The sequence below is a fragment of the Lycorma delicatula genome, chromosome 1 (assembly GCF_047948215.1).
Source record: "Lycorma delicatula isolate Av1 chromosome 1, ASM4794821v1, whole genome shotgun sequence".
Lineage (NCBI taxonomy): Eukaryota > Metazoa > Arthropoda > Insecta > Hemiptera > Fulgoridae > Lycorma > Lycorma delicatula.
The window spans coordinates 310,735,199-310,762,228 of NC_134455.1; the positions used below are offsets into that span (position 1 = coordinate 310,735,199).

At 27.7% G+C, this 27,030-nt stretch overlaps 1 protein-coding gene across 1 annotated transcript; it reads right to left on the bottom strand.

The window, feature by feature from the left end:
• Nucleotides 1-27,030, bottom strand: LOC142333927 (uncharacterized). Its single transcript, XM_075381551.1, has 3 exons — nt 26,900-27,030; nt 13,886-14,323; nt 1-1,716 (listed from the first exon to the last, which is right to left on the bottom strand). Exons 1-3 carry the CDS (start codon nt 26,988-26,990, stop codon nt 1,487-1,489), a joined length of 759 nt encoding a protein of 252 aa, XP_075237666.1. The 5' UTR covers nt 26,991-27,030; the 3' UTR covers nt 1-1,486.

Below are 27,030 nucleotides of genomic sequence, written 5' to 3' on the forward strand. Positions count from 1 at the left end.
TCTTCAGATGTTTCTTAAATGGTTTTATTATAAATAATTAATTTATTAATAGTAATAATAGATTTAATAATTAATTATATAAAATTTCTTAAATATTATATTATCATAACATATAAATAGCCTATAAGTTAAAATGGTTGGTGTCTTAATGTTTTTTCCAGCAATATTTCATATCCATTTTACTAAAAGAATCTTTAAAAAGAGAATTAATTTGCTTATACTAAGTTAATTGTAATAAGTAAAAATAATAACTTGTTAATTTTATTAATGATTTACAATATGAGGCTTGAAGACATAGTGTCAATCGAGCATAAGTTTTTCTGTATCATAAATCTGTAATAATTGAAACATTTAGGTTCATTTTTTGTAATGAAGTATTGAAAATGTATTATCGAAGTACCTCTGTGATAGATTAAACAGCAGGAAAAAACACTACACAATAAATTTTATTACTAAGTTGATTATGTGGCAATGAAAGAAATTAAATTACATTATCACACAAGAAAATAATTTATTTTTATCTAACTAGACAATAATTTTATTAAAAATAGAACTTTTGTAAGAAATGCGTTTTCAGTGTATGTTTTCAATATTTGAAAATTATTTTGTGTTCTTTCAAACTGATCAGTTTCTAGTTGAACACACAAAATTCTTTACTACACCTTTATTCCTTAGTAAAAGAATTTCACAGAAATAAAATCAATATATGTTTGATAATAAAATTAATAAGCTCTGATAATAATATGACAAACTCTGCAGACAATTTTAAACTTGAACAAGACACAGTGAAATTAATTTTCTTTATGTAATAATTTTGATGAAATTTCTTATGACATTTTTTGTGATTTTTAAATGAAATTCCATCATTTTTGAGTTTTTGATTATTCAAGGTAGAATCATTAAGCATTGTCTTAAATAAAAGGGGCATATTTGTTTATTTTTAGTTTATTTAAAATAAAATCATGAAATCTGATGTGAGATTTCAAACTTCGAAATTACTTTTCAGTCTTTCATTACCTCTAATTACAAAACATTAACAGATGACTAATTATCACATATTTATGAATAAATACATAAGATAATGATCACTTATTACCTATTTTTTCATGATTATAGAAGCATGTAAATTTATCAATAATAAATATACAAAAATATTTATATAAACCAACTAGGATCATTAAAACAATGCCTATTTTTTTCCATAATTGGTTTTTTATATTTAATTAATTAATTATTTGTGTTACAGCGATAAACTTATGCCATCAGTCTAATTTATTTTAATTTATAAAATGCAATACAGGATTTTAAAGATTTTTGTGAAACAAACAAGGTGAAAATGACATAATTTTTAAAATACTTTTGGTAGATACTATATCTTCATGTGAAAATTGGATTATTCAAAGCATTTTTTGTTTCAATAGAAATGACATTTTATTGCACTTGATAGAAAATAATGGTAAATAAACTTAGTAACAAAGATTAATGACTAGTGCTGCTGTGGTTGTTGTCCACGATATTCAGGTTGCCCACCATAAGCAACGGCATGGCTTGAAGCAACTCCTCCAGGACCATGGCTAACACTATTTGCAACAACAGTTGTATGTAGAGGTGATTTTCTTGATGAGCTTGAATATCCATTAACACCTTCTTGAGAAGGTGGAAACATTCCCAACATAATGGGAAACCATGCATTAAATGAAGCTGCTGCATTACCACCTGTAAAATAATAATAAATATTAATCCTGATAAATAACCAATTTGTTTAGTGAAATTTAGTTGAATAGCCATAGAATTTATGATTTAATATTCTTCTTCCTCCATTTTGCCTCAGGCAATCATCTGACTTTGCATCATTGCCCTATTCAGTGTTCTATGACAAAATGTGACATTCACATTTTGTCGACTCAAATATAATGTAAGACTCAAATATAAGTCTTAAGTCTCAGCAAGCAATGTAACATTAGTTTAAAATAAGTGTTGCATTATAGCCTTTGATTATGAATTCCTAATATTAAGCATTAACTATTAAGTGAAGTTCATTATTAATTTATTTTATTTAATCTACATATCATTTTAGTAACCTTGAAAATTGATAAGATTATCAAGTAATTCATATTTGTGTAAATCTTGCAAAAGCTTTATCCATAAATTATTGGAGTATTGGAATTAGGGATGGAAATATTGAAGCTGTTCTTTCCCAGTCACTAACTGGCAAATTTATTTGAAAAAATGTTGCATTTATAGACTGTGTTCATGCAAATATATAAGAGTATACTTAATTTAATTTATTAATTAATTTTTAATTTATTTTTTAATTTTTATTTTTCCAATAACTTAATTTAATTTGCCATATATATTGTTATAGTGAATTAAATTAAATTTTATTATTGATAAATATGTTCTTTTATAAATCATATATTTCATGTTTAAATTTATTTTGTTTACACACGCAGCAATCTATTAATAATTTTGTTAGTGTAAGCAACATTAATTACATTAGTTTAGCAAAAACTGGAATTGAGATTGTTCAAAATTTTATTTAAGTTTTTAAACAAATAGATTTTTTATAATAAAAGAATAATATTAAAATATATTATTAATATTAATATGACATAAATTGTTAAAAATATTTTTTTTTTAATTTCCAAAAACTTAGAATATATTAAAAATTCAGCACTTAGTGAAAGACATCGTGCTATTTGAAGACATCATAGGAAACTACCATAATATTTAATCCTAGTAAATTAGAGTTAATCTTATTCTTTTTTTTACTTTTGCCACTATTGGCTGATGATAAATTACAGCTACCCACTTATGATTTTTTTTTTTTTTTTATGGTGAGAAATGAATTCTTTAGTAAGTGAAAAATGCCAAGCCTGTTGGAGGGATTCAAACCCAGAACCCACTGATGAAAGACAGAAATACTACCACTTTACAAAAAAGACTGCACCTAAGCACTGTACTACATGAAATTTTTAGGTTATTGTTCAAACTTCAATTTCTCTTAAATAGTTTAGCATACATAGTTAAAAGTATTCCAGCAAAGATTAATCCAGAATTAAAAGAAACGTTTGAAAGTTTTGAAACTGGTTTACATGCACATCATTGAATAAGTAAATTGATTAATAAACACATTTTCTACAGAACTGAACTTGAAATCCTGTATAAGAACAACTAAAAGTGTGAGTAGATTTTTTGCTTGTTCTAATCCTTATCACCAGTGAATATTATATAACCTCCCACAATAAAATATGTTAAATTTGTTCTGCATTCATTATTGAGGTGAAAAAATGAACCTTGTTATGTCAAATATATAAGAAAACTTGAAGCCCCGATCCACACTATGAAACGTTTATTAAATCCAAGTGGCATAAATATTTTGAGTCCTTTACATATAAAAATAGAATTATTATACTATTTACACTACTTGCAATAAAAATATTTTATAAGTGATTTACATGTATTAAATAAATAAAACAACAATAATCATTACTCTCAAATTTTGAGAGTACTTCCCTTTTTCTTATTGAACCTTTACTGTATTTACAATAATTAAGTAATGTGTTCAAAAAGCTAAAGAAAAATGATGTAATATGTTTGTGTAATGTTACTGATATATACTAATAATCTGATAATGTACAGTTAACTAATTTTTTTGTAAAATTAAATGTGAAATAGTAAAAACTCTTTAGAAAAAGGATGCCTTCACTGAAAATCATTTTGATGATATTGTTTACTATTAAGATTCATATTCAACTCATTCAACTTCAACTGTAATTCAACTCATTCCTCTTCAGATTCTTCTGATGAACAGAAAGAAAAATAATTAAGGAAACATAATTGTATCAGAAAATCTTCCTCAAAATTCTACATCAAAGACTGATATAGTATTTGTTAATGATTAAGATTTTGACACCTATTTCTGGTACAAGAAAACCCAACAACTGCTTACATTTTTCCTCTAATTGTGCTACTAGAGAGACAAAACTATCAGCCCTACCACCAGCCTTAACTAGATCACTAATCAGACTACTTTTTGGTACCCAGGTGGGCATACATGCCTGACTAGTTTGGCTTTCATCTTCGAAGGAGAAGACAGAAACATCGTCCACTCCCCTCCCAACTACCTCTTTATTTTAACCTTCCTTGGTTTTCCCTTAACATTCTCCAGACTTTACAATCAACATCTTCATCACAGCTTCCCTAAGTAAATAAGATAAGCTAAGCTAATTTATCTACTTACTTGCTGGTATCTACTATTTTGTTGGGCAAGCCCACAATTGTGATAACTACCTGCAGCAAGATATGGGCAGCTTAAGGCCTGATTGTTCTGTCACTCTTTGCACCTCTTAGTCGCTGCTGGATTGTTTATGCTAGTGCAAGCAATTACAAAAACACTGATTATGGCCCCACATTGAAAAGAGTGCAAGTAAAACTAGGGTGAATCCTTGCTTATTACAGGGCACCTACACCAGCAGTTGTTGTCATTTTATTGCCATGTGCCTTATACAACAAAAACTCGATTCCTTTACAAGGCCTCTATGAGGCAGATGCACGTCTAAATCAAACACCAGGTACAAGTAAAATCTCGGCAAAAATGGGTAAATGATGAACACTCTAAGCAGTATCATAGTAGCTATATTATTCTTAAGATTATTACTCATATCATTCATACCCTTTTGTACATTTTAGGTAATAAATAAAACTGCAATTTGGTGATATTTGTGATTTGTTTCTGAAAGTATTTATAATTTTAGAAAAAAATCAATGCATTGCAAAAATAGGTTCTGTAATTTGGTGTTCATTATTACATAAATATATGCTAACCTCTGTGGCAGATGGTAGCATCTCTCTTTCATTCAGAAAGTTCTAGTTCTAGAACTCGATAAAAGGATCTCTTCTAGAATCTCAGTCAGACTTGGCATTTTTTCTAAGTTACATATATCATAAAGTGACTATATTTCTACTTAAGTTGACTTATGTCTGTTGTTACCTTGAGAATAAATAAACAAATATATATATATATATATAAAATATTATATAGGAAATTTTGTTTTTACAAATTTTTCACATTACCAAAAAAAGAATTGGGTTTTTGTTTACATTAAACAAGTACTTTTCTGATGAATGTAGTAATGTACTGTTTCTATATAAAATTCTAATTTTTTTTACACAATCTTGATTGTTCATAGTGGCTTAATACCTTATATGACCTTATTTGTATGTTACCTTATATTTATGTAATTTGCATAATATAAAAATTTATGTCAAGAAAAGTAGAGATAGTAAGAACTAAATTTAAGGTAATGGATAACCATTTAATTTTCTTACTACAGAAAATGTTTATAATCAGATCTTTAATTTGAGAGGGTATTTTTACTTTGAATCTACAGACACAGTTAGAAATACTCAATATTTTAAAGTGTTTTTTTTTTTTAATTTATTAGTCTATTCCTAATTTTTAAATTTATTTATTAACTTTTTGTGTATAGGCTACTCTTTACATCAAAACATGTTATCAGCAAATGACTACTATTGAGTGATCTTGTTTGAACAATAAAACAAAATAATATATATAAATAATAATAATTATAAAATAACAAAAACTCAGTGTTATATTGCTTCTTATAATCTAAATTTCACAGTTGTTTCAAAATGAAGTTGTTACTGACTAAAAGGCCGTAAATCATTATAATACTGAAGAACTCTGTTAGTTATTAGGTTGCGGTTCATTATTTACAGCACAATGCTTTTGGGCATAAAATTTGTTCTTGAATAACTAATTTTAAATCTGGTATCATCAAATCAGTTAAAAACAATAATTTATAACTTTAATAATAGCTGTGAATTTATTGTAGTTATTAATCATAATGGGAGATACATAATAAAAGTATAAAAAGCAAAAATGAAACATATTTTCCCTTGTTATACTTGTTTTATTTTTCATAGAAGTGGTGATTGCAGGTAGAATTATTTAGTTCTACCTGCAATCACCACATAAATCAGAAAGTTTGTGTCAAGAGACACCACAAGAATAATGAAGAAAAATACTACAGGTCTAGTCAGTAGAAAAAAGTTACATAAGTAAAAACTAGAAACAAAAAAATGAGATAATTTGCATTAGCGAAATGATATACTTTGCTAGCTGTTTTATTTTTCAAGAGAGATGTAAAACAGTTTTTTTAGAAATGTGTGTACCAAGTTACTTCTGTTAATGAAACTACATTATAAAAAGAAATATTACTCTAAACAAATGCAGATCAGTAAACAATCTGCTATTTAAAAATATTTCTACTAATGGATGATGACTACATGATGAAAATTCATAATTAAAAATTGAAAAATTAAAACAATATATATATTATGTAATCAATACAGCTGTATTCTGTATGCAGTTACATATGTTTTATATAAATTCTGTACACAATATATGTATTCTGTTTGTAATATCTGAATAAGATACTATTCACTGAAACAGCTGTCATATTTAAATAAAATTTGTGAACATCAAAATATATTCTGTTTTCATTTTTAAATTTTTTATAGTAATAGTAATGGATGAGCACTTTCATAAAATGTGCTGAACTGTTATCTCAAAGTATTATTTGTTATATTAATTTAATTTTATTATTAATTATACTATTATATTTTGAATATTTGATCATATTTTTAAAATAATAAGATTAAAAAAACTTGCAACATAATGATTAAATGAATAATATGCTAGTAATAACAGTATCAGCTATGAATTGCACATTAATTCTAGTGAGAAGTAACTTTGTTTTATTGAACTAGTACAAAATTTTGTACATGTTTAAACATTTACAACATGGTACTGAGGAATGCATCTTAAATACTCTTACCGAGGTGGGTCGACTGTAAATATATTTTGACAATTTTTATTGACACAGAGGCAGCATTTCCTTCCTTGTGTTTGAGTTCTGTTCTCTGAGTCGGAACGCCGGAATGTTCCCATAGCTCTGCAGGCCATAATGCGACTATTTGTCTAACCGTACAGCCCTGTTTAAGGATGCGCACCTAGTTGTGGAAAAATCAGTCACCAGGGGAAGCCCGCAGGGTTCCTTTCTCGGCCCCTTGCTGTGGAACCTGGTATTCGACGGATTTCTGGGATTGATATTTCCAGAAGGAGTCACGGCTCAGGCCTTTGCCGATCACTGTTACCTGTTAGTTCGTGGTATTCACGACCACAGATAGAAGACTGAGCGCAAGCGACTTTGTCAACTGCAGAGGGCTGGATGGACATGCAAAATTTAAAGATTTCTGTGTCCAAGATGAAGTGTATGCTTCTCAAGGGTGCAGACAAATTATCATACAGTTGTAACCCCCTTATTAAGTATAAAGCGTGTGTAATCAGCGGAGTTAGAGTTCATAAGTACCTAGGTGTTTTGTTTGGTGAGAAGTTGCTGTTTAGCAACCACATTAGGCAAATAGCAGTGGATGCTGTCTCTGTGATGCACAAGCATAGGAGGATTGCTTGGAAGGGTTACGGGCTGTTGGGCCATCATTTGTACATGGTGTGCTGAGGTATCTTCTAAAGTATGACCTCTTATGCTGTGTCCTTTTGGGGCATAGGTTGGAAAGTATTCAAGCACTTATTCAAAATTTAAGGAATATGCAGCACAGAACCTTAATCATATGCACTGATGTGTTTAAAACAACTCCTACAAGGCTTGTACTGGAGTGGAACAGTGATCGCAATGCACCGGTTCTAAATTTCAAACAGTTGCCCATCTTCCACCTGCGGAGAAGGCTTTACAGCCTCACAATGGAAGCATGGCAGAAAAAATGGCACGCCACAAGTAAGGGTAGGTCCTTCTATAGATTTATACAGACCTTGGGGGGGATGGTATGCCTCTAGTTCATTTTTAAGGGCAATGAGAGCCCAAGTGCACTCCAACCATGCGAATTTGAACCAATATTTGTTTTGGTTCCACCTGGCAGTTGATGAGCTGTGCATCTGCAGTGAGGTCCAGTCAAACGAGCACATGATTTTCAACTGCCTAGCTCTTGGGGGGGCCAGAACTCAGGCCACCCTGGAATGTAGAGGGGAAAATTGGCCACTCATAAGCGGTGAGTCAATGTGGCTCATGCCACATTGTCAGACCGTGTAGAGTTCCTTGATGCTGTTGCTTTGTTCAACCAGCATCAGTAGTTTAAGGGATATAAGACTTCAACCGCCAGCCATAGGAAGCTACCCTCGAGAAATGGCTGGCCATTGGTCAAATATAGCTACAAGTGCTGTTATATGGTAGACAGGTACTTTCTGGCTTTCAGCAACCTAGGCGTGGCAGCAAATTGCTGTCCTTGACAGAAAAAATTTTAATTTATTGACACGTCATATATTTTAGTATGTAGATGGGGTACGCCTACCTATTTTAGTAATAAATGACAAGTGGGCAGTGGGACATGCAAGCGAGTGGTTTAGGGCATTGCATTTATTCCGCTCATGCAGTTAGGTAAGCTCTAGGAGCTAATTAGGATATTGGTCGCTAAACTGTTTTGAGGAACAGTAGCCGTTTGTGGTACAGACATTTGGTCTTATGCTTTAGGGCGACCGAATGGGGTGGTGGTGGAAGAAATGCCAGACAAACCAAACCAAACATGTTTAATCATTTTGTATATGTTTTAACTATGCAGCACTCTGCCTGCAAACAGTTATGATATTGCACAAATGGAGTTAAGTCAACTGGTCAAGGCAGAACTCATTCTTCAACCACAATATTTATGAAGTGTTATGTTACAGAACTTTATGGAAAGTGTGTTTATGTGTGTCATTTGGTACTATAAAAATATTTAAAAGGAGGAGATATGGGTCCTGGATAGCTGTGTGGCATTATCCATTTAAACAGGTAATTTATTTAATCAAATGATTACACTGACAGACAAAAAAAAATTTTTTTATGTGTTTTTAAATGTGATACCATTTCTTGAATTACTTTTTTGCATGCATTATAGATCTGTAAATACAATTTTTTATCACCCTTAGTTTTAAATAAATTACGCTTCAAAATTAAGGAAAAAAATCTGTAAAATCTGTTAAAATCTGTAAAATATATACTTTTGCATGGCCATACCTAGAATAATTTAGAAGAATTTTGGTTAGAATAATTTTGCTGATGCTTTTCTTTTATAAATAGCCTCAGGCACATCCCGAATTAATCTCCAACAGCAATTGGCCACCATGTTAATATTTAATTTCCCTTTATAGCGGCTTTCCATCACCGAAATGTCTTGGTGGAAACGTTCACCATGTTTGTCACTTACATCTCTGAGGTTGTCCAAGATAAAATCCAAATGTGAGTGGAGGAAATGTATTTTCAAAGACATATTACATCCCATAGCTCTGAATGAAGTAAGAAGTTGACTAACAATATCGCGGTAATTGTCGGATTTTTGTTTGCCAATAAAAGTTTTGCAAACGTCTTTAAATGAAGCACAAGCTGCACTTTATACATTATTTAACATCGAGTTAAATACATCATGTTTGACCAACTCTCTTATTTGAGGACCAACAAATATTCCTTCTTTAATTTTTCCTTCACTTACATTCGGAAATTTCTGCTTGAAGTACAAAAATCCAGGACTATCCTTCTTCATTGCTTTTACAAAATTTTTCATTAGACCTAGCTTGATATTGAGAGGGGGTAAAAATATTTGTTTGGATTCAACTAAGGCCTCATGAATAATATTTTTTCCTATTTGGAGCTAAGTTGTCTCATTTCTTCCACTTTTTGACAACATAATGTTTATCCCTAGCTTGGCTGTCCCATTCACAAAGAAAACACATGTACTTAGAATAGCCTGACTGCATGCCTAACAAAATAGCTCTATAACTTTCAAATCACCATATATGTTGCTGCTATGTATTTTATAATTTATTTTTTCAAGAACGTCTTTCATCACATTGTATGTCTCTTTCAAATTAATACCATAAGCGATTGGTATCGAATGATATTTGTTATTGTTGTGTAGTAGATCAACTTTTAAACTATACTTGGATGAATCTATAAAAAGACGCCAGTCCTCAGGTTTACGAACTTGTTCTAAGTGCAACATAAGCTCATCAATATTTGTGCAATAAACCAGATTATTTTCATTAATAAATTACTGAGAAAGTTCTCTTTGTCAGCTTCAACAACCCAAAATTTTTGTAGTTTTTTGAAGTAAATTCCAACCTTGCAGTCTTGATCCAAACAGTTCAGTTTGATTTTTTGATAAATATAAATCCCTAACCAAGTCATTTAATTCACCTCGTGATAAGATGTGGCTTATGGGAAGATAATTTAAATTTAAAATCAAAATCATTGTTGTCTTCTTCAGTACTGCCTGATTCTTCATCACTGCTTTCAAAACATACATTCACAGGCGGTTCAGGAAGTGGAATAATTTCACTGTGAGGTACAAGCCTGATTGCAGATTGCAATAAAGGATATTTTACAGTATGTTAAGATTTTTTTAAAATTGGGTTGTAGTGAAATATATAGTTTTTTATCTCTATTTTGTGCTTTTGTTGAGATCGCTGTTTCTTCAGGCCAGATGTTTTTAATAAAATCCATTCCACAATAATTAACAGAATTAAAATCAATTTACTTCTAAATCACTGATATAAAATTACCTCAATGACTGGGATATAATCATTTAGACAAGGAAATTTTGTTCTGATGAAATAAAGTTATGTGAGTCTGCTAAATAAGTATAATTAATTTTAAAACTTAATTCTATTTTCTGACGGAAAATATATCGGATATCATTGATCCAGATAAGAGAATAGAAGACACTCTTAATCTTGTCTTTATTAAGTAAGAAAAAATAGTGTCAGTGAGTCTAATACTTTTCAAAAATTTAAACAGTTTATTTATGTTTATTATTTTATTGCTCAGAATACCAACAATTCTATTTACTTGTTTAGATTTGCACCATAGTACCACATAATATAATCAATCAAAATGAATATGTAGTTACCTATTTAAATGCTGTGTAGTGGTATTAAGTTTTTAGATATTAATTAATTGGTATGGATAAGAGCTTAATTATGATATATTGCTAATGCTACCTGGATAAGAGCTATTACTACAAATTACCACATTTGGTTCATTTTATAACTTCACTTAACAACATGAGAAATCTTTTTGTTAAATTAGTCTGCTCCAAGCATGAAGGCAAACAATGATTTTTTTTAAATTTCTTTGTTATTGCAATTATTCTGCACTGCTGTTAAATATGAAATACAGTATTTTTATCATGTTGCAGTTTGTAGTGCCGATATTGTGATTAATGAAATACAGCATATAACAATAAAGCAGAATTCATTATAACTAATGACTGTGCATAAATGTGTTGTGATAGCGCTCAGTGGTATGTTTGATGGTTTGTTGAAGCAGACTGAACATGTAAGATTCCTGATCAACAAGAAAAAAAAATGGTTGAAAATAATCAATGTAAGAATAAATATCAAGTAGTTTAATATTTGTTTTCTTGAAGACACTCAAGTTGAAAATGTAACATTGGAAACTGCCATGAAGGAAATTTACACTGGAAATTTAGCTACATAGAGATCAAAAATAGAAAATTATTTGGACTCTAACATTGCAGAAGTGCTACATGAGAACATTTGAAAAAATAAAACAATAAAATATAAATATATAATACATGTAAAATCTTTAAATTCCTTAATTTGATTATGAAAAGCTTTTTACACACCATTCATGATAGAAATAAAAACAAGAATTTAATAGTTTTTGCCCAACCATTTTAAATACATTCCTTCAGTGAAAAAACAACTGTATCATAGAAAACAATTTACTGTCATGTCACAGTCTGGTCACTTCAAAAGAGTTATTTTTTCCTACTTAAAAACATTTTTCTAAGTTTTTGTTAACAAAGACTTGTAATTAACTTTCAATTACTTCAAATGAATTGTATCTATCTTACATGAAGTGTACTTATGCTGAGTTGTTTATTCAGTCCTTATAATAAATTATCTTACACTTGTCTTATTTCCATTGCTTATTGAACAAATTAGATTATTATTTATTTAGTTTTTCTTTTAATTTTGAAATTTATCAACCATTTCTTCACTTTTCCTACATTTACATTTAATTTCATCAGATCATAATTTTTAAAAAGATTAAATAAATTTTTGTGTATTGTTTCTAAGTTTGATTCAACTGTCTGATTTCTTTTAGTTTTTAAATGCATTTAAAAGAATAAAGATTATTTTTCAACTAGAATTTCAAATTATCATCATTTTTACATGGTCTGTGATAATTTCTTGGGTACACCTCAGTGTATTTGCTTTCTTAACATGGTTTACTGTTTATGAAGTTGCATTATTTTGGATCTGCTGTAGTTATTTTTCAAGTTAAGTAATTGATTTTTTGTCATTATCAATACTCTCACATAAGTAGTGTTTGACATATTTTAAACATTTTGTATTTGCATGAATGTATTTTATTTACAAATATGTATAATACACATCTTGAGATTTATTAATAACATTATACAAATTTAAACAAACTCATGAAATGGTATTACAATATAAAAATTATATTGTATTAATGTAATTATATAATTCCATTATAAAATTCATTTCCATTTTTTAACTAGTTTAAGAAACAATCAGCTGCTTTGGCACTAACATTTTTAACATTTATTATTCAGTAACATTTTATGAACCTGTAGTTATTTTTTCTTTTACTGTGGAAAATTATCTTGATGCCAGAACTAAAAAAACTTATGTCTAGTATCCTACATGCTGATTACAATTTTAAAATTATCGTTATTTCTAAAAGGTTTTAGATTTACATCCACAAGATTTTTTTAATATCTGAAAACAGTTTACTTTTAGAATTGACATGCAACCCCTCAACATATTTATAAGGTAGTCATTGTAATTTTTGAACATCTGAAAAAGAAAAAACAAAGCAAAAAAAATCTATAATATGTTATAAAATGAAGAGTTTTATCAATGTTGTATCTACATGTAAGATTCTTAAAAATTAAATAGAATAGAATCTTTGTCAAATTCTTTAATATCTGTTGTAACACCTTAGTTATTTCATGATTCTGGTTTTTACACTGCTGGCTTATATCCAACGTACTACATGTCCTTAAATAATAGATGTGTTTACCATTGAAATCAGTTTTTGTCTTCTACATGAAATCAATTGTTTGAGAAATCTTATATTTTGACTTTAATAATATCATGGAATGTCTTAACAGATAAAAAATTGATTCTAATGCTTGATAATTAAAGTTTTGAGAAACTTGCATTGCAGAAGTTAAAATGCCCCACTATTCTACTGTAATGATTTTCAATGCAGGATAACCACAAATCTTTCTGGTCAACAATAATCTTCAATTTTGCATAACTTTACCTACACATTATGGTGCTTGAGAAATGTTGAAGTTCATGAATAGGATGCTAAAGTTGCTAACCGTTATCAAAGTTTGTAAGTTTTATTTTGTCAATATTAAGAACTATTTGCATAATATCACTTACTTAGAACTTGATGTTCTAAGTAAATCAAATAGAAGTAAAATATTAGATTAGTAAAAGAAAATATTACATGGTCGGTATGTGTTTAAAATTGTTGACCACTGTTATATTTTTTGTATTTTGCATAAAATTCACATATGATAATAAATTTTTACTTTTATTAAGAATATAATATACATTTTTAAGTTCCTGATGATGGAATTCTTTTCCAAAAGCACTTAATTTAAGTGAAAAATGAAAGCTTACATGCTTTCATGCTTTCACCAATTCACATATGGAAATGGAATTCACATAAGTTACACATGGAATATTTTGACTTATCCATAAATAAGATAAAATAAAACATGTACTGCTATAAATTTTTACCTGAATTTCCATGGGAAACTGGTTCATCCTCATCTTCTTCTTCAGAGCTTTTATCTTTATGATAAGTAGGTTTCTTTTTTGGTTTCTTATTAAATGTGGGTCGCTGTTCTTCTCTATTAACTCCATTATTAGATGTGGGTCGCTGTTCTTCTCTATTAACTCCATGATCATGATCATGATCATTATGAGCTTCTTCTTTCCAGTCTTCACCAGCTTCTGGAGTAGTTTCTTCTTCAGTCGGTGGTTGTGTTTGGCGTGAACTCCAGCCTTGTTCTGGAAACTCTATCGGTCTACGATTACCACGACCCTTGTACCATTGTCCCCAGTCACCGCTACTGGCATATGCTGACATACTTCCATGAGGAAAATATCCGCTGAATGTCATTGCTCTTCCAGCATCTCTTCTAGTGCGTATAAACAATGCTCCTGGTATAGGTTCTGAAAGAAGAAAATTAACACATTTAGCAGACAGTTATTTAAATAATGCATTATCTCTATGTTGATTCATTTTTAAAATTATAAATAAAGAAATTACTAAAATTTTGTAAAAATTGGACTTTATTAAGTAGTTTTCTTTAGAATACACATTAGTACTATAATAAGGATACCAAACTGTGCACTAATAGGTTAATACATATATAAATTATAATGGATTTTGAAATACAGGTCACAGCAACATTGTGTCTCACAATGTATGTGAAACGTTTCACTATATGTAATAATATATATTATTTTACTGGAGTTAATCTTTTTAAAATTCATATTATTCCTCTGTACTGTTAAATTATATTTTAGATACTATTAATATAAACCATCTAGTACGGAATATTGAGATAAGACGTTTCTTACCTTAAAATGACCATGAAAGTACTTTCGTGGGATGCTGCATCCTGTCTTGATTGAAATATTTAATTAAACTGTATATTAGAAATTAAAAATATTAAAAAAATGAAAATTTAGTGTATTAATTTATTACATGAGTGCTGCAATAGGTTGCAGTTTTTATAAGACTCTCTCTCTCTCTCTCTCAAACACTGTCTTATGGTTTATCAAACTGAATTTTTTTTGTATTTATATGTATAATATTTTTCTAATATATTTAATTTTATATAATGTTTATTGTTTATTAGATGATCTTCCATATTAGATAATTTACTATTTTTGTAATTTCTATAATGTTCAAGAAACCTAGTTTTAAAGGATCTATTTGTTTTTCATATAAAAATACCATCAAAATCATTACATTTAATTTTATAAATTCCACACAGATTATGTGTTTATTAGGTTTGTAAGCTGGTTTAAATATTTTATTGTAAGTTTTAGTAATGATATGATAGTGTATATTTATACACAATAATATTAATTTCAATTTGATAAACTATCAAACAGTGTTTGAGGGAGACAGTCTTACATACACTGCAAGAGATAGCAGTACACATAAATTAATAAACAATTTTCATGATTTTTAATATTTTTACTTTTAATTTTTATTATGCAAAACAAAATTATTTCAGTCAAGACTAAGGATGTGGATACCACAAAAATAGTTTCATAGTTTCACACACACGCACGCATGCACACGAACATGCACACACGGCAGCATGCGCGCGCACACTTCAGAAAGAGTATTATAGTCATGATACCAAAGAAAGCAGGAAGAGATAAATGTGAAGAACACAGAACAATTAGCTTAACTAGCCATGCATCAAAAATCTTAACTAGAATTCTGTACAGAAGAATTGAGAGGAGAGTGGAAGAAGTGTTAGGAGAAGACCAATTTGGTTTCAGGAAAAGTATAGGGACAAGGGAAGCAATTTTAGGCATCAGATTGATAGTAGAAGGAAGATTAAAGAAAAACAAACAACATACTTGGCATTTATAGACTAGAAAAGTCATTCAATAACATAGACTGGAATAAAATATTCAGCATTTAAAAAAAAATAGGGTTCAAATACAGAGATAGAAGAACAATTGCTAACATTTGCAGGAACCAAAGAGCAACAGTAGTAATTGAAGAACATAAGAAAGAAGCCATAATAAGAAAGGGAGTCCAAAAGGTTGTTCCCTATAACCATTACTTTTTAATCTTTACATAGAACTAGCTGTTAATGATGTTAAAGAACAATTTAGATTCGGAGTAACAGTACAAGATGAAAAGATAAAGATGCTACGATTTGCTGATGATGTAGGAATTCTAGCTGATCATAAAAAGGATTTAGAAGGAAAATGAACGGCATGGATGAAGTCCTACACAAGAAATATTGCATGAAAATAAACAAGAATAAAACAAAAGTAATGGAATGTAGTAGAAATAATGAAGATGGACCACTGAATGTAAAAATAGTAAGAGAAAAGATTATGGAGGTAGAAGAATTTTGTTATTTGGGAAGTAGAACTACTAAACATGGATGAAGCAGGAGTGATATAAAATGCCGAATAGCACAGGCAAAATGAACCTTCAGTCAGAAATATAATTTGCTTACATCAAAAATTAATTTAAACATCAGGAAAAGATTTTTTGAAAGTATATGTTTGGGACATAGCTATATATGGAAGTGAATCTTGGACGATCAGAGTACTTGAGAAGAAAAGATTAGAAGCTTTTGAAATGTAGTGCTATAGGAAAATGTTAAAAATCATATGGGTGGATAAAGTGACAAATGAAGAGGTGTTGCAGCAAATCGATGAAAAAAGAGGCATTTGGAAAAATATAGTTAAAAGACGAGACAGACTTATAGGCCATATATTAAGGAATCCTGGAATAGTCACTTTAATATTGGAGGGACAGGTAGAAGGAAAAAATTGTGCAGGCAGGCAATGTTTGGAATATGTAAAATAAATTGTTAGGGATGTAAGATGTCGGGGGTGTACTGAAATGAAACGACTAGCACTAGATAGGGAATCTTGGAGAGCTGCATCAAACCGATCAAATGACTCAAGACAAAAAAAAATTGATGCGCACCCATAAATTTAATTTAATTTAATCAACAATTGGAAAAATTTTGTCATCAAAAGCAGCTGCATATGTAAATTTTACATTCAGTGTGAATTTTTATCCAAAATTTTATTATCAATTTCAAAGCCAGTAACTATTTTACTTCAAATAAACTTTATCAGGAAAGATTTTTTATAAAAAAAATTACATGCAAGAATTCACTGAAACGAGAAAATATTGTCATGTTAAAATGGATAATAAATGTGACAGGAGGACACCTATTTACATTAAAAAATATATATATAATAACTAATAAATAGTTAAGTAAAAATTAAATGTACTAAATTTATGAATTTAAATATTTATGTATTCATTGCCTAGTATTCCAATAGATGCAATAAAATATTAGTCTTTTATCAAGATTTGTGTGTAGTATTGTATATTTTACAGATCATGACAATAATAAATTAATATACAACTCAATCCATTTTAAGTTACAATCAAACTGACCCACTATTTGCTTGAAGAAAAATCATAAGAAAACTTTGTTCAGAACTGTGCATCAAACAATTTTTTGAAATATTTTATTTTATAAATATAGGTGCATTTCTTTAATTTCTAATAAGTGGAAAAAATAATAAAAATGGAAAAAAAATAAAATTAAGTGGACTTAAAGGAAAAAATACTTCGTGGTATTAATGGTAATTAATGGTATTAATTCAATTATCCTAGCATTTACTTGTATGATTCAAAATAAATTGTGATAGAAGTGTGACTAAAGGGACATCACAAAATTTACAGTAAGAAATAAAATTTGTTAAATTCATATTAATTGTAAATAGATGAAATAATATTTAAGTAAATATGAGAAGATATTAAATATCTAAAATAAATACAAAATAAATCAGAATATAGAAAGAAGGCTTTAGAACATTATTTGAGCACATATTTAAGTGCATACAAAACAGAGATGCAGAAAATTCTAGCTTTATTTAAAATAAATTATTGGAAATATCATTAAGCAATTAGAGAATTTATTAAAATGGTAAGAAAAGCATAATGTCACTTTCTAATAAGCCAAAGTAGTATGCTGAGTTTCATTAAAATAGTTCTATATTCTGGTTTTTATAGAGGTGGATATTTCTGTATCTAAGACATGAATTTTATTTCTAGCATTATTTAAAGGTTGTACATCTATATATGCAAAAGAACATGTTAAATTGGAGAAACAATTAAATTTACTACTTTTTTAATTTATAATTTTTTTAATTTTTTTGAAACTCGAGTATTTTTTTACACAATTGCCCAAAAAGGAGTATAATGTATTTAGGATGTATGTATGTTTGTTACACTGTAGCAGCTCAATGATTGAACTAATTTAGATGTATGACCCCGCGTTGTAATCCATACGTTACCGTTCAATATTATAGGCTATATAAATATGTATATTATATTTTAGCATGCGATTTAAAAGGAAAAAGAATAAAATCTTGAAACTGATTCTAAAGCTTGAAATATGGAAAAAAGTTCATACAAACATTTGTCTGAAAACGCTTTGTTATCAAATTACGAGTAGCGAAAAATTTCGTGAGGATTTCAGTTCCCCGCGTGAATTTTCAGTATAGGGTAAACTTGATGGTTTATGTTATTGACCTAAAAAATTGAATAAAACATGTCCCAGAACTGCATTTTCCGTAGTTTTCATGATATCCAACGTTTAACAGAACACTTTGATGAAAAACATTTTTTTTTAGGTTTAAAGTACAATATTTTTGTTAAACGATTAAGAAACACGTAAATTTTATTATCAAAACGTGTAGAAAATTTTATTTTGAAATAATTGATTTAATAAAGTCTATGAAAAAATTAAAAACAAAAATCAACTTTTATTTTTGACAAATTTAACCAGAAAAAGTTGCATGAATTTAAAAAAATTAAAAACAGCTGTTTTTATGTATGTTTCAACGCAGCGACTCAACGGCTAAGCTAATTTAGATACATGACGTCGCATTGGAATCCTTACGTTACTGAGAATGTCAGGCTGTGTATATATATATATATATATATATATACACACACACACACACACACACACACACACACACATATATATATATATATATATAAAACATGTTCAAATAAATTTAAAAAAAATTTATTATTTACAAAATTGTCACCCACACGCTTATTAATTATCCTATGTTAAAGAGCAATTTTCTTTTTCTTTTTGGCAGTCGGGTTTTTTAATTTTAAACATTTATCTCTTGTTAATTTATCATGTGATAACTTGATTTTTGGCTTGTGTAATCTTCAAGTAAATATTTACTTTACTTTTTACTTTTTCGTGTCCGAGCGATGAGACATAAAACCATTGCGACCAGTATTGTTCCACCGAAACACCAGAAGCATTTCCTTGCTACAGATCTTCTAGTGTGCATTTGGTTGGGCAGAAGGTGCATTTTAGGAGATGTTCAGAGTCCTGAATCTCACCGCACTCGCAGTTCAGGTCGTTAGGCTCTATTTGACGCCATCTAGCGCGGTTAACTCTGATTGGTGCAACCCCAGTTCGAAGCCGGTTTAAAGTCACCCACGTTTGACAGTCCAGGTCATGTCCTGGAGGTGTTGGAGCTCTTCTTGGGAACCAAGGAGGGGGCTCGATAGATGTAGAGTTCAAGTAAACATTTAAAAAAACAACTTCTAAATTTTTCGAAATTCGATCTGGAAGGGGTGAAGAAAGATAAGATATTGAACAATGATTGCAAATTTTCCATTTCCAACTGTACTAAACAAAATATTCAGCAGATTTGGGCTTGCATATACTCTTCAGAAAAATATATAAAAATTATTTTCGGCTTTTTGGAATTTAATTTTTTAAGGAGTGCGGTGACTCAACCAACACAGCATATATCATTTATTTGTATTAAGAATTAATAAGAAAATGATAAAAGTGCGTGATATTTGATGTCAGAGTAATTTCCATCAAGGAAATGGATATTGAAATTCACAAAAAATTCTAATTACAAAAATTCTGCTAAAGGTTTATTAATTATTTAGCACATGAGTAAAGCACAATAGAATATAAGTAATTCTTTATAGGTTTGATGGCTTTCAGAATTAAAAACTCTTAAGAGATGTAAAAAAGATAGAATTCAATTTCTAATAAAGTTTTGTTGCCGAGTTTTCGAAGATAAGTACGGTTTTACTTTCGGTCGCACGGTGGGAATAAACCGTTAAATATAGCCTACATTCAAACGTAATATCTTGTTTAAGGTGAGATCTTGTAAAAACAATTTTTTTTTTTTTTAATTTTTTCTGAAACATTTTAATTATCTGTAAATTTGTGTTTAGAATTATCAGCTTTATGTATATATTATATCATGTTATTTTAACATGAGATAATAATTGAGAAATAAATGCTGCTATCTTTCTCACCTGGGAAAGATTTGCTTTGATTGCATAGTCCGATGCCTTTTCTCCTAAAGGTAACTTCGTCATTAATCGCCAAGACCATAAATCAACGCTGACTTTGATTTAAGTAACTTAGGTGGAGATTTATTCCAATAAATTAATGGATATATTTTTTAGAAAAAATTTCGATCCACTTCGAATATTGGGAAAATATTGCTGACAGCCATAAAGGTAATGAGTTATCAGTAATAGATTTAGAAACAAATTCTGTTATAAATAATATGGTAAAATTATTTACATATTATTTAATATATGAATTAAATACGAAAACATAAATTAAACACGTGAATCATATTTTTTGTCCTAAATTACAAATATTATGTCAATAATTATATGAAAACAATAAATAAACAAGATCCGAACTGTAAAAAATAAAAATATTAATTGGAAAAAATAATTGAGTACATATTGAAGAACAAATTAAACAAGTCATAAATAAATATACAGCCTTATCTAATTATTATTTAAAGATTCATTAAGAGAGCATAATGCTTCTTTCTTTTGTAATGTATATCAAAATAAATATTTTATGTACTTTAACGAATAGGTTGATTTGCACAAATTTGTAAAACAATATTAATTTATACTTATACATAATCTAAAGATTATAAATAAATATGAATATGTCTCCTTTCAAAAAAATAAAAATCATACTTTTATATAACATTTAATAGCAACTATCTTCTTAACATGTAAATTTTCATAAAATATTTGATATTGAAAATTAAATTCGATAACATTGATTTACAATTACTTAAAATTATATTCAACTTAAATACATTAGTAGAAAATTAAAAGTCTCCGAAGGTATAGTTCTGGTGGAGATTATCATCAAATACTGATCTGATAAAATTTAAATGAAAACAATGAAGAGAGATTACTTGTGCTGAGAAATATAAATTACTGCAACGTTTTTGTGTATACGTGAAAAAAATAAAAATTTCCTTTTTCATCAGTGTTTCTCATAGTATACATTCTTTACACAAGACTATATATATATATATATATATATATATATACATGTATATAATTTGTACACTACTGAAATAGTGAATAATTATCATGTAATTTATCGTTGTTTAAAATTTACGTTTTTTTCTATTTAGGTTTTAAGCCAAGAATTATTATCTAATACAATAAATACCTTTTTAATTCCTGAACAAGTAGATACAGGGGATAATATTACAGTCTTTGTTTTCTATAATATTTTATAGAGAAAAATAATAAATATCGTAGTTTATAATTTGTGCGATTTCATTTAATATTTTTTTTTTATAAACCTAGATTTTAATAATATTTTTCATCATCTTGTTTTATCTCTAAAAAAAATAATTATCTATCTTGTGATGGAGTAGAAAAACAGTAGGGTTCCATATTGTAACCTATGAAAACCTATAATGAATGAGGTAGATCTTTAAAAGTATATAAAAGGCAATTATTTTCGTGGGTTTTTAAACTAATAAATTTAAATGAATTATGAACAAGAAGTAGTGTCAACTATATGCTGAAATTAATTTACCATTTGCCTTGAAGAGTTAATAATAAATCATGTTGACTTTCAAGTAACTATTAATTCATACAGGTTTTGTATTATTATTATTACTTTTTTTTTTTTTAACTTTTGTACTATGAATTTGTTTGTTTTTTGGTATATTATAATCGTTATTTTCGTTTTTATTATAAAATGTATGATCTATGTATTATTTATTTTTATATTTTATATTATAATATATAATCTGTAATATGCAAGAAGAGCCTAAATTTAGACGTATTAAAAGTTACCTTTACGTAATTTAAAAAAAAATTATTTAATCTTATAATAGTTAATTTTTTTACTGAAATTTATTTAATACAATTTTATAAATTAATCTCATATTTAATTAATTTTTTACTTTTGCTTTACTTTCTGACCTCATCTTAATTAAGTATTTGATAAAATTTTAATTATTTACTAAAATACATTTTTCATTGCATTTCTTTTGTGTTTTACTGTGTAAATAACTTGTATTCAAATTATGTTAATATGGGAACCTACCGATATGACATGTCTTAGCGGGAACCTATTTTGTGCAATTTTATGAAAATATATAAATAAATAATAATAATTTTTTTTTTATTATTATTATTCCAGGTATAGACAATCATCAATTAAAAAAAAAACCTAATAAAAAAATATATCGTTTTACTTTCTGATTAAGAATCGTTTATAAAATTATTCTTTCAGCTGAAATAAATAAAAAAAAAAAAACATTGGTTAGAAGTAATATTTAACAAAATTGGTAGAAAAGAAATTCATATAAAAGATAATTAAAAAAGGTAGGTAGCGAAAAGAAAAACAAATAAGGAAAGTTAGTGGTAAAATATTAAGTAAGAAAAATGTGACATACCAAAAGGATATTAAAAAAAAAAAATCTGAAGTAGGCACATGACTTCCTTTTACGCCTATTAAATTACATATACACATTTTTGAAATTACATAAAATTTTATTTCACTAATAACTTCTGATTTTTTCAGATTTTTGTAAAAAATTGTGTACAATAAGAGGTTAATAATTATTAATAAATCAATCTATTTTATTTAAAAAAAAAAAAAATCCATTAAAAAAGGTGATGAAGTTGGATTTCAATCGATGTTTCCCTTGTAAGATCCAAATAATTCGTTACTTAAACTTTAATTTGGCTAAACTCTGGAACCAGTGAAAGTAAGTACAATTTATGATATATCGTTGAAAAGTTTTTAATAGGGGCTTATTACTGTAGTTACGAAAAAGACTAAAATCCATTTTTTTTTTTGGATTTTGGGCTTTTTTGGATACTTTCGGCTCAGTCGATTGCAATTAAAAGGGGAGGTGCACAACTAGATGTTACATCAGTCCTAAATAAAAAATTCAATATCCTACGGCTAATCGTTTTTGAATTATGCAAGATACATACGTACGAACACACGTCACGCCGAAACTAGTCAAAATGAGTTCAGGAATGGTCAAAATGGATGTTTCCGTTGAAATCTAGAAACCGAAATTTTTCGCTATCATAATACTTCCTTTACTTTGTACAAGGAAGTAAAAAAAATCTCCTTGTACGCCTATTAAATTACATATATACATCTTTTACTGCACTTCAATCAAACTTATTTCATTTGAAAGTGAGATACTATCCTCCAATTCTTTGATGAAGAAGACCAATTATACAATTGCAATTTTTTTTTTTGCAATTTTTTTCAGCAATTATACAATTGCTGAAATATTAGTTTTTATTAATCAAATATTTTATACAATTATAAATTCGACAATCTTACATGAAATATTTGGATAGAGTAAAACTTTCTTTATTACTCGTTAACAGATCACTAATATCTAAATGTTTTAGATTTCTGGTGTGTCGTATATAAAACTTAATAATATTTAAACTACTCCATTTAGTGAACTCCTGTATACTGGTTACAAATGTTAATTTCGACCTTAAGCTGTAAAATATTCTGTTTTTATTATTGGATTATTTGGTGAGTAATCCAGAAAGATAATTTGAAGAAATATATCTCAAAGAAAACGGCAAGAAGATGAATATGAAGAGGAAGAAAGTGTTAAGAAAAATGGAAGAATAAAAAAATTAAGAGAAGATGATAAATACAAAGAAGAAGAAAGTTAAAACCGAAGAAAGAATAAAATGATTAAGAGAGGATGATGAATATAAACAGAAAAAATTTGAAAACTAGAGAACGTGTACACAAATTAAAATCAGAAGAATTATCAAACCAAAGAGCGATTAAATGATTTGCAACAAAAAACAAATAGACGAAATGATAAAATCAGAGGAGTAATGAACTAAAAGATAAGAATTTTTTGTAATTTATTAAAGATCGGTTTTGTATGCCTCCGTGTATATGTTTTTCTTGTGAGGGCTTATTTTTCAGTCACTCTGTAGTTAACTTTAATGTAGATAAAATTAAACAGAAATTCCAGAATAACTAAATAAAATTAAACTAGAAAATCCAAAAAATAATACGATCTTAAATTGTAATTTTCTATTAATATTAAATAATCAGATGCTTCACCAAACTTATTACATATACAGATATGTAATAATGCCTATTAAATTACATATACACATTTTAAAAAGTGCTTTTAAAAAAACACGTAAAATTTTATTTCACTAACAACTTCTGATTTTTTTCATATATATATTTTATTGTTATTATTGAATAATAGTTTATTGCGAAACGGTTTTTTTACAAACACGGGTTAATAATTATTTATAAATCAATAAATTTAAATTAAAAAAAAGTCAAAAAAATAAATTAAAAAATGTTAAAAAAAGGAAATGAAGTCTGATTCGAACCGATGTGCCTTCACTTCTAAGAAAAAAGTATTTCATTAATTAAAATTTTATTTGACTATGGACTTTGGAACCAATGAAAATTAGTACCACTTATGATATATCGTTGAAAAGCTTTCAATGAGGGCTTATTACTGCAGTTAAGAAAAAGTACAAAATTCAAATTCTTTTGGGTTTTGGGCTTTTTTTGTCACTTTTGGTCCAGTCGATTGCATTCAAAAGAGTAGGGGCACAAATAGATATTACAACAGTCCTAAATAGAAAATTTCAACTTCCTTCGGCTAATCGTTTTTGATTTATGCGAGATACATACGTACAGAAGTCACGCCGAAACTAGTCAAAATGAATTCAGGGATGGTCAAAATGGATATTTCCGTTGAAATCTGAAAACTTTTCACCATCACAATACCTCCATTACTTCTTACGAGGAAGTAAAAACAATGAATAGCATGAAGATGAGAATTGAGAAACAATGAGAGCTTTCTTGTGTGTTCAAAAATGAAGTCTATTAGTATAAAAATATAGATCTAGGCCCAGAAAAAAATTATATAAAACATTTTTATGAAATACGCCTTTTTATAGGTAATAATACATACCAAAAATAAGGTAGATATTTTGATAATTCTTAAAATAAATAGATCTTAAGACGATAAGGAAAGAAGAAAATTTTATGCTGAAAGTATTTATGTTAACACATTTATATTTCGTTATAAAAAGATGAGGTAGTTATGCGTAAACAAGTCAGAATTAAAATTTGTAAATAATTTAAGATACAGGTTGTAGCAAATTTTTTTAGCACAAACAAGAAGAAATGAGAGATCGTGTTATACCAAATAAATGATTGATGAAAGAAGAAAATAATTACTTAGTAAATGTTATCAATTATTTCCCTGTACAAAAAATTTGCAATTATTGATAATTACTAATGTGTAAGAAAATGGTTTTATTCAAGTTATTAATTAATATAATATTAAATAATCAGATGCTTCACCAAACTTATTACATATACAGATATGTAATAATGCCTATTAAATTACATATACACATTTTAAAAAGTGCTTTTAAAAAAACACGTAAAATTTTATTTCACTAACAACTTCTGATTTTTTTCATATATATATTTTATTGTTATTATTGAATAATAGTTTATTGCGAAACGGTTTTTTTACAAACACGGGTTAATAATTATTTATATAAAAAAACATTCGTTACTTATATATATATATTATATATATATATAAGTAATATATATATATATATATATATATATATATATATATATATAAATACATTTATATCAACCGTCTGTTTAAACAAACTGTTTCACGTCTAACAGAAATAATAAGTAATGAATTTAAAATATCCTAATCCGTAACTACGAATTGTATTAAACACAAACCAAAGTGCTTAAATTAATGATACACCGTGTAAAATTATATCAAAGTGATTAATAAGATGAATGAAAAATTTGATTTTTAAGTAAATTTTCCTCTGTCAGTATCATTGCATATAAAAATAATTATAACGAATAACAAACAACTCATTCTTCAGTGTTTTCATAGAAATATAAGGAAAAAATAGAGTTTAATGTAATTGAACAACAACAAATAATTGCTCATTGTCGAAGACATCCCCAACACTTTTTAAACTTCAAAATATTTGTTCTTGTACCCGTAATTCCGTCATAATAAAATTCAATTTAATTACTTATTTAAGTTTCATAAGGTTTAAGTAAGTAATTTGAATTAAATATTTTTTTCATAGATAAATGTTATTATAACTTAAATCCATATTAATGAATATCTTTCATTACAGAATTATTAAACTATTAAACATAAAAATAATGATTATTTATGAAACGTTAATCACTGAAATAATTTTTATGTAATGCCTTTATAATTAAGATTAAGTAGGGTAATCTATTTTATGTTTTACATTTTTTTTTTATATATCACTGCCAGGAATTGTAATTTAAAGTATTAGATGCTCAAATTCACTGAATACTCATATGATTAAAAGTTTAATACGATTAAAAAAATGAATAGATTTGAATATTATTACTGGGTGTTTTTATTACTTATTCTTAATTTTTAATATTTATTTGTACTAAAAAAAAATTAATTTGTTTTACAATATTAAATTTTATGAAAAATAAAATTTATTTTGTAATTTTTTTATACGATATTAAATAAGTGATAGAACGAATATAGGAATTTTTTTATTATTTACAATTAAAAAAAAATAAGTAAATAAAAATATATAGGTAGAATTTTTACCAGAAATAGATTCAGCTAACGTATAAAGACCAACAGAGAACAGAAGAACACAGGAGGTTGCTAAGAACACGAGACAATCGGTCGGATTCATGTCTGATGTTCGCGTGACTGAGAAACGATTGTGCGGGAGA

Coding starts and splice junctions, on each gene's coding strand:
- LOC142333927 (XM_075381551.1), bottom strand. CDS start 26,990: ATGAATCCGACCGATTGTCTCGTGTTCTTAGCAACCTCCTGTGTTCTT. Junction 14,324..26,899: donor GTTAGCTGAATCTATTTCTG/GTAAAAATTCTA, acceptor TTCTTCTTTCAG/AACCTATACCAGGAGCATTG. Junction 1,717..13,885: donor AGTTTCCCATGGAAATTCAG/GTAAAAATTTAT, acceptor ATTATTTTACAG/GTGGTAATGCAGCAGCTTCA.